The 11,410-nt window shown below is 59.9% G+C and overlaps 1 protein-coding gene across 2 annotated transcripts; it reads left to right on the top strand.

Annotated features, from left to right (window-relative positions):
• Nucleotides 1–1,370: 1,370 nt before the first annotated feature.
• Nucleotides 1,371–10,107, top strand: SCN1B (sodium voltage-gated channel beta subunit 1). Of its 2 annotated transcripts, none has more exons than XM_053906431.1 (6): nucleotides 1,371–1,532; nucleotides 3,268–3,434; nucleotides 4,215–4,455; nucleotides 8,831–8,972; nucleotides 9,310–9,381; nucleotides 9,469–10,107. In XM_053906431.1, the coding sequence occupies exons 1-5, from the start codon at nucleotides 1,493–1,495 to the stop codon at nucleotides 9,374–9,376; spliced, it is 657 nt and encodes a 218-aa protein (XP_053762406.1). In that variant the 5' UTR covers nucleotides 1,371–1,492; the 3' UTR covers nucleotides 9,377–9,381; nucleotides 9,469–10,107. The 2 variants fall into 2 exon arrangements, with proteins under 2 accessions (XP_053762406.1, XP_053762407.1); XM_053906432.1 differs by having other exon boundaries at nucleotides 9,310–9,386.
• The last annotated feature ends 1,303 nt before the right edge of the window (nucleotides 10,108–11,410 follow it).

The raw sequence follows: 11,410 nt of genomic DNA, 5'->3' as shown, positions 1-11,410 counted from the left end.
CAGCCTCCGTTTCTTCTGTAAAATGGGGATAATAGTAGAACTTACTGCCAATGTTGGGAGGTAGAAATGGGTCCAGCATACGCGAAGGGCTAGAGCTTTGGCATATATTTCTTCATTTGATGAATATTTATTGAGCACCTCTAATGTGCCAGGCACAGTTCTGGTGCTGGAAATACAGTGGTGCCCAGGACAGTGTCCTCACCTGGGGGGGATCTTGTATCCCAGGGTTGAAGGGGGTGAAAGGAAGATCTAAATAAAGGAAGAGAAAAATGTCAGGTAGTGACAACTGCGGTCAAGTAAGGGACAGGGGAGGCAGTTTCCTGGGAATGGACAGAAGACCTGAGGAAGGTGACGTTGTAGCCAGGAGCTGCTGGAGAAGAGGGAGTGAGCCTTTTGGTTACCAGGGGGAAGAGCAGAGGCAGAGCAGACAGAGGGAAGAGCAAAGAGGGCAAAGGCCCTGAGGCAGGAATAAGTTTGTTGTGTTGGGAACAGCAGCAGGGGCCTGGGCAGGGGACTGAGCCGCGGGAGGCGCCGGTGGGTGAATGACATCAGAGACCAAGGTACCCCCTGTAACACTGTACCCCCAAACCCCCAGAGAAGCCTCTGTGGTGTAGATCCGGCATGGCCCTCCCTCCCTCCCTCCTGCTTGGGTGGAGTCTGAAGTATTCTCGTGGCCCTAGCATGACACCCCCCACCTCACACCCACTTGGGTTCCTGCACAGTGACCCCTCAGGTCCAGATGCCAGGGATCTGAGAGGGAGGTCACTTGGAGGTCCCAGCCAAGTCCCCCTCCATCCCAGGAGGATGACCTCCATAAATTGAAGTCGGAAGCCTTGCCCCTCAAACGCCCTCTAAGCCCTCCTGGGACTCTGGGGGTGACCTTTTCCAGACTCCGAAGCCGGGGGTCCCCAGCGTCGGGAAGGGTAGGGGACACCCGGGCCATCCGCCCATGCCCAGAAGCCGCGGTCCCTGCGCCACCGGGAGAGGCCGGTGCGGCGGGCGCCTCCCGGGCCGCTGCGGCAAAGGCTGGGCGGCCGCGCCCTCCCCCCGCGGTGATTCATCCCGCCCCCTCCCGCTCCCTCCTCCCTCCCCAGGCCGCCGCCGCCGCCGCCGCCGCCGCCGCCGCCGCTGCAGTGCGCAGGAGACCGCGGCCCGCGCCTCAGCGCGCCCGAGCCGGAGCCGGGCCGGGGTCGGTGCACCTGGCGAATGCGCCCGGCCGCGCGCGCCAGCGCAGGAGCCCGAGGAGCGGCCGCCGCCCGCGCGGCGGGGATGCCCGGACGCCGGGCCCCGGGGCTGGGCCCCCGGCGGTAACCGGAGCGGGGGGGCCGCGCCCCCCCTCCGCCCCCCCCCCCCCCCTTGCCGGTCCCAGAGCCGCAGCTGCTGCGCCCGCGCGCTCCCGGGGACATTCTAACCGCCGCCCGGGCCCGCTGCCTCTTGCCCCGCTATTAATACCGGCGGCCCGGGAGGGGGGCGCAGCGCGCGCAGCGCAGCCATGGGGACACTGCTGGCCTTGGTGGTCGGCGCGGCGCTGGGTGAGTGCGCGGTGGCTGGGGGGCGGGGGGGGGCGGCGGAGGGCACAGCCCGGGCAGCGGCCCGGCGGCGGTGTTCGCGCGCGGGACCCGGGACGGCGGGGCGAGGGCCGCCCCCGGCCCATTCCCCGGCGCGGCTAAGTCCGCTTCCGAAGTTGTGAGCGCGGAGCGCCGGGCGCGGGGCGGGGGAGGGCGGTGGAGGTGCGGGTGGGCGAGAGAGGGCGGGGGCCGGGCTGGCACAGCTCGGCGGCTGCGGGCGCCCAGCCGGGGGCGAGGAAACGCGGAGTCAGCTGCTCTCGGAGCCCCGAAGGCTGCAATGTGACACCCACAGCGGCGGGAGGGGGTGGGGGAAGGCGGCGCCCGGAGACTGGGACGGGGGAGACCGAGACACAGGGAGAGATGGGGACGGAAGGAAAGGCGCGAGAGACACAGCCACTCGGAGTACTCGGGCTTGCTCCGCGGAGACTGGGGATCGGGAGTAAGGGGGGAGACGGAGCCCGAGAGGGATGTAGAGGGTGCCAGAGAGACGCCGAGAAGCGAGTTAGAAATCGGAGCGCTGGAGAGAGAAACTTGAGAGAGGCAGGGCCAGACGGAGACACAGGTAGACACAGGAAGAGACGGGGTGTAAAAGAGGCAGGGAAAGGTGGAGAGACCGACCGGAAGAGGCTGTCTGAGTCTGGAAAGAGGACACAAAGCCGTGGGCCCTCCAGAGAGACTCCCTAAGAGATATGAAGTAGGGGAGACAGACACAGAGGTGCGTAAGGAGTTGGAGAGAGACGGAAGAGGAGGAGGACAAGAAGTTCCCAGGATTCCTAGACGAAGACACTCAGGGGGAAAACAAACGAACAAACAACAGAACACCCAGAGCTAGAGCTGGAGAGGCATAGCATTCGCTGATGAGTGTTGGGCCTTGGGAAGGGGGTGGCAGGTAAGAATGTGGAGGAGGCACCCAAAGGGACTGGAATCCAGTGCGGACGCAAAGTCCCTGAGGCTGCAAAGAGCTCAGTGAGTTTTGAGAAGCTGACAGGAGGTGGGACAGGAGTCGGGAGGTGAGGAGCCTTGGGGGCAGAGGGGCCAGGAGACGGAAGTTGGGTAGGGAGTGGATGACACCAGAACTTGGGGACCTGGGGAACAGGGCTGGAGTGCAGGTCGGCCCTGCTTCCAGTGCCCACCTAGCCCCCCGAGGCCTTGCCTTCTCCTGGCTCCCTGTCTGGGGCTGACTGGTTTTGCAGAGCAGGAATGGTAGAAAAGACTCTGCCACCTTGAACTTCTAACCCATCTGGAATTCTAGTCCCACCACCTAAATGCTGCAGCACCCTGGGCAAGTGGATTTCTTAAGAAGGGCTACGTGGGTGGCTACTTGGGTTAGAGAGCAAAGACTTGAAGTTCCTGACCACAGTGACAGCCCTATTTTGCTAAGGGGTTGGGGGGGGGGGGAGCTTCCTGTGTGGCAGGCCCCCTGCTGGGGCCTTACCTAACTCACGGAATCTGCCCAGCAACGCCCAGAAGCAGAGACGATGGTTTCCCTCCCCTCACAGAGGGAAACTGAGGCCACAGATCCTGAGAGACTCGCCAAGGGGACACGGCAAGTGGCAGGGCCAGGCTTAGTGTCTGGGTCTGTCCATTCATAACGTTATTGAGGGGAAACAGATGGTCTCCGAGAGCCAACAACCAGTGAGCCTGGCACTGCCTAGGGCGATGGGTGGCCCTGCGCGACCTGAGCCTGCTGTCCCCGCAGTGTCCTCAGCCTGGGGGGGCTGTGTGGAGGTGGACTCGGAGACGGAGGCCGTGTACGGGATGACCTTCAAAATCCTGTGCATCTCCTGCAAGCGCCGCAGCGAGACCACCGCCGAGACCTTCACCGAGTGGACCTTCCGCCAGAAGGGCACGGAGGAGTTTGTCAAGGTGTGCGGGCGCACGGCTGCGGGAGGGTGGGCATTTGTGTGGGGGTTGGTGGCGGTCAGGGGCCAGGGGCCAGGAGGGGGTGGCTTGTCTGTTTTCAATAACGTGCCACTATCGGTGGCCTGGATTCGAACTCCGGCTCCCCCAGTGACCAGCTGGTGACCTTGGGCAAGGCGCTGAGCTTCTCTGAGCCTCAGTTCCCTCCTCTGGAAAGATGGGAGGGTGATGGTCTCTAGCTCCGAGGTTTGTGTGAGGGTCCGCGTGGCTGTTGCTCCTGGGACACGGGTGGCACAGAGTGAGTGTCGTTGGAACTATTTAGTGCCAGCAAGAATGTCTCAGGCAGTCATTATGGAAGAGAAGCAGAACTTTTTTGACCTCCTTTATGTTACACGTATTTTGAATGACAAACGACGGGGCGCCTGCTGGAGAGCTGGGGTCTGCAGCAGCTGAGATGGGACCCCTCTGTCCCTGCCTGAGGAGTGTGCCTGGTGGCCGGGGAGAACTTTAGAGAATGAAAGCCAAGAAGGCGGAAGGGGGGGTGGGGGGTACTCCGGAGGACGCCTGAGGAATATGTGTGTGTGCGTGTGTGTGCGTGTCAGCTCCAGGGACACACTCGGCATCGGGGGCGGGCCGGGGCCTGATCCTAGCCTCCCCTGCGCCCTCCCTGCCTGAGGTCACGGTGCCCGCGTGTGTGTCCACTGACTGTCTGAGTGTCAGGGCAAGGGACAGAATAGTCTGGGTAGGGGGCCGGGCGCAGGCAGTGACCGGCCCTGCCGCCCCCAGATCCTGCGCTATGAGAACGAGGTGCTGCAGCTGGAGGAGGACGAGCGTTTCGAGGGCCGCGTGGTGTGGAACGGCAGCCGGGGCACCAAGGACCTGCAGGACCTGTCCATCTTCATCACCAACGTCACCTACAACCACTCGGGCGACTACGAGTGCCACGTCTACCGGCTGCTCTTCTTTGAGAACTACGAGCACAACACCAGCGTCGTCAAAAAGATCCACCTTGAGGTGGTGGACAAAGGTGAGTCAGACCCTGCCTCCCCCCCTCACCCCTGTTGCCCACTGGCAGCCAGATGGCGGGACAGATGGCAGGTAGGGGACAGGCTGGCTCCACGCCTGGGCCAGGCAAACGCCCACGGCGGCGGGGGGAGCCGCACCTCCTTCCCCAGCCCCAGCTCTGGCTTCCATTTCCTTTCAACCCCAGGCAAGGGCCACGGCAGGCCCCTCCTCTGGACGTTCCGGGTGCCACCTGTGCTGTGCCTTCCCCTCTCTGAGGAAGGGTTGTCCTGTAGGATGCAGGTCGATAATGGTATCCACCTCCCAGGGCGTTGTCTGAACTGTTCTATGGGGAGGTGTGCTGGGTGTCAGCTGCCCCCGTGCCTGGCCCGCAGCGGGGCCTCAGCAGTGGGGATGACAGTGGAGGTTCTGACTGTCGGAGAGCCTCAGCCCCTCCTCCCTTTGTGACCGTGAGGGAAGAGATAAGAGTGTGTCCCTTGGAGCAGAGCTCCTTAAATTCTGCTGTGTACGTGGACCTGCTGGGAGTCTTGCTAATGTGCAGACTCCGACCCAGCAGGCCTGGGGTGGGGACTCAGGCCACATGTCTAACGAGCTCTCAGCAAAGCCGACGCTGCAGGTCTGGGGCCACACTGAACAGCAAGGATGCAAGGTGTTTTTGAACATTTCGTCATTTTGGCTCCAGCTGCCTTGGATCCCTTCTCTGAACCATCTTCTGATGGGTGTAAACTGGAATTTTCCAGGGCACAGTGGCCCATTGGCTTAGAGTCAGGAAGATATCCCAGAACTTGAGCCACCCGAGAGCCATGGCAAGTACGTCCCGTGGGGCCCACGGCGCACGCGCATTGTCACGGGGACCGTGCATCGTCCTTCCTTTCCCCCAGGGGGGTGCCAGCCTCAGAGCCTACGTGCAGTCCCTCATTGAACCCTCCCACCCACCCTCCTGGCTAGGGGCTCTTACTACTCCCCCCACTTTACAGATGGGAAACCCCGGGCTCAGGGAGGTCGAGATCACAGAGCTGGGACCCGGATTTGAACCCAACTAAGCGTGTGTGACTGCCGTTTCTGTTCTTGGCATGATTCATTACACTCTGCTGTCAGCCAGAGCCTGTGGGTTTCTTTTGATAATTAGCATTTTTACGCTTGTTATCAAAGCGATCCTGCAGGATTCAACACAGGAGACGTGTCGGAGCTACTCGCTGGTGTAGGTCACGATGCTGGGTGGGTGGCCACCCACGGATGTAGAAGATGGAGCCCCGCCCGAGGGAGTGGCTGTAGCAAGAACGCCCCTAAACACTGTAGCTGAACAAAATCTGTGTCAGTCTTGTCTCCTGAATCAGCGCCGAGGCCAGGGGTCAGGAGGGCAGGGAGGCTCCATGATACCGTTCAGGCAGCCGGTTTCTTCCATCCTGTGGCTTGGCCCTTGCTCGGGATGCTGTCCTCACCTGCGAGGGAGGTGGGGGGGGGGGTCAGGCGCGCCCACGTCCCAGCAGAGCCTCTTTTAAACATTATGTACCATATTCTCCTCCCCACCAGAGCCGGTGTTCTTAACAATTACCATAGGCAGAGCTATGCTGTTTTCCCAGAGTCTGTGGTTTCTTCATTATCCAACAGGCTCTAGTGTTTTTTATCCACCGTATTAAAGTATTTCGTATTACTATATACTATACTCTTTAACATTACCAAACATACAACAATGTTTTCATCATAATCCATCATACAAGAGTATTTTTAACATTACCCACCATGCTGTAGTACTTTAAATTAATCATATTGTAGTATTTTAAAATTTTACTCGTTATGCTATAATAGAGTCAGCATTACCCAGCATACTGTAGTATTTTTAACACTACTCATCCCACCACAGTATGTCTTTCATTACCCATTATATTGCATTGTTAGTATTGCTGGCCATACCATATTTTTTCTTTTTTTTCTTTTTTAATTTTTAAAAATTTTTTAAAGTTTATTGAGAGAGAGAGAGAGAGAGAGACAGAGAGCACGTAAGGGAGGGGCAAAGAGAGAGGGAGAGAGAGAATCCCAAGCAGGCTCCACACCATCAGTGCAGAGCCCAATGCAGGGCTCGAACTCACAAACCTCGAGATCATAACCTGAGCTAAAATCAGGAGTCGGAGGCTCAACCGACTGGGCCACCCAGGCACCTACCATATTCTTTTTTTGTTATAATCCACAATCGTACTGCATTCTCAACATGACCCATCAGCCAATACTGCCTCCTGGTAATAACCCCAAGGAGGGTTTTCCAAGGGGTCATTTCCAGAGGAGGGCCCGTGGGTGCTGGTGGTGGGACCTTTGCCGAGCTGGCAGAGCTGCAGGAGACCAGAGAAGCACCCGGGAGTCCCCCCACCAGGAGTGGAGCCAGCAAACAGGGACCAGAGGGCTAATTCTATTTTGGACATACCCAGCACGGGTGGAGAATGTCTTGAGGTAGAGCAGCGTCTGAGGCGAGGGAGAAACCCGGCATGCACAGATGCGGGCGGGGGCCTCAGACCTGGGGGCTTCTACTGGGGGCAGGCAGGTGAAGCTTTTAGAAGACTTGGGGGGTTTTGAAGAAATCGGAGTTCTCCCCAGGCAAGGTGCCTATTACCCTCTGCCCCAGTTCCTCATCTGTGAAGTGGGGTAACCACAGTCCTACCTCCTGGGATGTCTATACGGCTTGATGGGAACTGCACTTGATATACAGCAGCCTTCACCAAGTCTTTCTTCGGCTGTAGTAGTTCCCAGGGCAGATAAGAGCCCAGACCCTGCAGCTGCTAACGCTTGGGGTTGAATCCTGGCTCCGAGTCCAACCCTGGCTGTGCCTCCTTGCCTAGCACCGTCCACTTTCTGAGCCTCAGTGTCCTTGTCTGGAAAATGGGTTACAGAGCCGTGCCTGTCGCTGTCCTAGTCTGATTGGGAGGGCAGGAGACACCAGATTACCTAAATCCGTTTGGGCACTGAGTTCCAGGAGCAGGGATGAGAACCCGATGGTGTAAGCTTTATCCAACATATATCCAACTCAGTGTGCTTCCTGAGGTCAGCTGACATGGGAAGCCAGAACTCTCTCTATCCTTAGGGTGTTTCAAAGACTCAGAGAGATGCCCAGATAAGGAACTTAGCACAGAGCCTGGCTGAAAGTGTGCATTCACCATATGAGATACACTCGTATCTTTTGAATGAATGAATGAATGAACGAAAGGACCAACGAACGAATGATGGGTGGAACCCTTTCCCCAGCTCCTTCCGGCAGAGAGGCAGGGGAGAAGCATCCAGCCCGCACCCTCCCTCACTCTGGCCCAGAAAGCATCCGTGCCATCTGCACCGGTTGGAGCAGCAGAAAGTGCCCACGGACAGGGGAGGAAAGACCATGTGAGGACAGGGGGGAAATGAGGTCCCGGCCATCAGGAAGGAAAGGCCCGGGGATACGGACTGGACACCCGTGAAATCCGGCCGATGACGCCACAGTGGCCTCCACCTCTAGTTCCCTGGCTGAACGCATCCCCCTCATAGTTTAAATTTAGGCTCAATGAAAGGAAGCTGGCAATGGCAAGAGGCAGTGCCGTGGAAAGGATAGAAGGTTTCCGGAAAATGTCAGTGAATAGCCAACATTTAGGCAGTGCTGACTGGGAGCACATCCAAGCGTGTGCTTGGATTTTAAGCGTGTGCTTAATACAGATATTAACTTGTTTTCTCTTCCCAGCCACCCTGAGGGAAGGCATGAGTCTCATCATCTCCGTTTCACAGAGGGGGAATTGAGGCCCAGAGAGGCGGAGTCATTTACCTAAGGTCACACAGCTAATAAGAGGCAGAGGCAGGATCTGAACCCTGGCAGTCTGCCCCCAGAGCCCCCACTCTTAACAGTAGTAATAGTATTAATAATAGTAAGCATTTATTGAATGCTATCTATAGGTTAAGCACTGTTCTAAGGATTTTTGAAGCGGACTTATTTTTACAGCACTCCCAAGAAGGAGCTATTGTCATTATCAGCTTCTCACAGATGGAGAAACTCACACCCAGAGAGGATGAGTCACTTGCCCAAGGTTACACAGCTGGCAAGTGGCAGAGCCGGGACTTGAACCTGAGCCTTCTGGTTGCAAAGCCACGGCTCTTGGGCACCTACGGTCACCTGAATGACACAGGTGCCCCCTCAAGCCACACAGGGAGGCAGGGTGAGGGGGACCTCAAGGCCCACCTGAGGCTGGTTATTAAGAATCATGGTAACGATGACGACTCTAGGGAGGCTGCATGGTCCTATTTGCAGACCAGGCCCAGAGAGGCCAAGCCACTTGCTCAGGCTCACACAGCAGGCTTGGGGCGCCTCAGGCTGTCATGCCTCCTGAGCCTAGCCTTGACTGCCACCTAACCCTGCCTGGCACTTGCAGCCAACAGAGACATGGCATCCATCGTGTCGGAGATCATGATGTATGTGCTCATCGTGGTGTTGACCATATGGCTCGTGGCAGAGATGGTTTATTGCTACAAGAAGATCGCCGCGGCCACGGAGGCTGCTGCACAAGAGAATGCGTGAGTGGGGTCGGTAGGGAGGGGGGTCAGGCGACCCAGACCCGGGCTTCCCCGAGAGGGATGTTTGTTGTCAGAGATGGATAGGGTCAGGTCCCAGCCCCTTCCCCTCCCAGGACCCGGGAGTCTGGACCCCCAGACTCCTCCTCCCTCAGACTCAGGACTCCGGGCCCCAGCCTGGACTTCTTGTGGATCCTGGGAGCCCAGCCTGCAGTCTCCTCCTCTCTCTAGCTCCAGAGCCCTGTACACCTGGGGCGGAGACCCCAACCCGCCTCAGTTTCCTGGGGGTGGGCCAGACTGATGATGGGGGTCGCTGTACATCTGGCCTTTGCCCCCACAGCTCGGAATACCTGGCCATCACCTCAGAAAGCAAAGAGAACTGTACGGGCGTCCAGGTGGCCGAATAGCCCTGGTAAGGTAGGTGGGTGGGCAGGGACCGCAGCGCCCGGGAGGGTGTCGCCCACTAGGTCCCTGATACCTGTCTCTCCCTCACCTTTAGGCCCTGGGCTCCACCTCAAGGAAGAGCCAGCCCTAAATGGGGAACATCTGGGCACAGCCTGCCCCCAGTGGGGGCTGGCCATTCCCGGGCCTCCACGAGCCTCAGAGTCCTGCCAATGGAGCCGCCAGGGTGGGAGGGGGCAGGGGGCTTGGCTCACACCCCCAATCCAGCCTACTTCCTCCTGCTCCATTGCCCACCCACGCCATGCATGATGGGTAAAGCAATACTGCCGCTGCCCCCACCCCTGCTTCTGCTGCCTGTTTGGGGGGGGGGCGGTGAGGTGGGGGCAGCGGCTCCGCACCCCTCCTTCTTGCTGATTTGCACACACTGGCCGCTTCAGATGCACACTACTGGGGCCCAGCCCCTCCCTGCCCCAGCCCCCACCCGGTGGGGGGTCGTGATGGGCTGGCACGGTTTGGGGCAGGGGGTTCTGGGGCCCACCCCGACCCCCAGCAACATTTCCCCTCCTTCCTCTGGCTGGACCTGGGGTCCCCTCTCCCTGTGATGCACTCTTGCCTCGGCCCAACCCTGCCCTCTCTCACCAGCCTTGGATCGCGGCCACTTAGAAAGGGGCCCGTTCAGCCTCGTCTCTCTTCACACAAGTAGTTTTGTTCATGAAATAAAGATTCTTGGACTTGATTCATAGTCTTTCTCGTGAGCCCCATCACCCTCTACACCCCTCAAATCCCAAAGCCTCAGTTCTCCTGGGGAGCCTCCCTCCCGGGGAAGGCAGTGGGACCTCTCTGCGCATGTTCAGGGGTAAGGATGAGGAAGAAGCCGGTGGGTGGGTCTCGCCCTTCCCGGGGACAGCCACTTAGTACTTGACTAGTTGGGGTTGGGGGGTCACTAGCGCAGTGGGGACCGTGAGTGGTATGGGAGGGTGGGGGAGAGCAGAGGGGAGCCCTGGGTAGGGCAGGGGGCAGCAGGGCAGGGAAGGTGCTCTGGAGAGAAGAGAGGGAATGCAGCCGTCTCTTCCCAGCAGTGTGGGTCTCTGCTGTGATGGGAGCTGGGGAGAGGGAGAGGGAGATGAGGGGCTGGGCAGCAGCGGGGCCCCGCCAGCACGACCCCCTGTGAGAGGCTGTGGCTCTGAGTGGAGCCAGTGTGTGGGGTGAGCAGCTGTGGTCTGTGTTTGGGTGCATGGCTGTCCACAAGCAGGTGTCTGATGGTGACCCTTGGGTGTCTGGGTGTTTATCTGGCCCTGGGGTCTGACGTGGATCGCTCTTGGCTGCTGGCGGGACAGTGTGTATCTGCCTGTGGACACTTCCGGCCACTTGGCCTGGGCCTCAGCACTCAGTGCTGCCTTTTCCGGGCCAAGCCCCCCATCCCCCCTGTGTAGGACTTCCAGGCTCCAGAGGTCACTGCTGCAGGCAGCAGGGAAGCTGCCAAAGCAAACCAGCCCCCGTGACTTGTAGGAAGGCAGCTGGGGGGGAGGGGGCCGGGGCCAGGGCTGGGGCAGGGACCCGGACTGCCTTGTTCAGGAGCTGCACATGGGGGGCAGGAAATGGCAGGGGCAGTGGCAGGCTTGGGGCTGGGCAGGAGGTGCTAGAGGAAGCAGGGGAGGACAGGGAGGGAGTTAGGCCTGAGCTGGGGCAAGGTGGGGGGGGGGGGCGGGTAGGGCGGGGGCTGGGCCAGAGGCAGGGGCAGAGGCAGGGGCAGGGTGGGCTTGGGGCAGCCGGGGCCCTTTGTCTGGTTGCCTCCAGTTCAAAGGCCCATCCTTCAGTCCTTGCGGGCACCCCCTCAGCCCCACCCCCCACCCCCGGCCTGCTCTGTCTGTCTGCCCAACCCCCCCGCTTCCATGTCCCCTCAGACTGGCACACCTGGGCCCCCTCCAGGCCGGAAGGAGGCGATGCGGGGGCAGGCCGGCCAGGTCCAGCCCCTGCAAACCCTGCCCCACCAGCCAGGTGGCCTCCAGCGTTGCCGATCCCTCCGCCCTGCCCCTCCC

This window comes from Panthera pardus, unplaced genomic scaffold (assembly GCF_024362965.1).
Source record: "Panthera pardus isolate Hobbes unplaced genomic scaffold, ASM2436296v1 HiC_scaffold_18, whole genome shotgun sequence".
In the NCBI taxonomy this organism is placed as follows: domain Eukaryota; kingdom Metazoa; phylum Chordata; class Mammalia; order Carnivora; family Felidae; genus Panthera; species Panthera pardus.
This window is presented reverse-complemented; position numbering and strand designations above follow the sequence as displayed.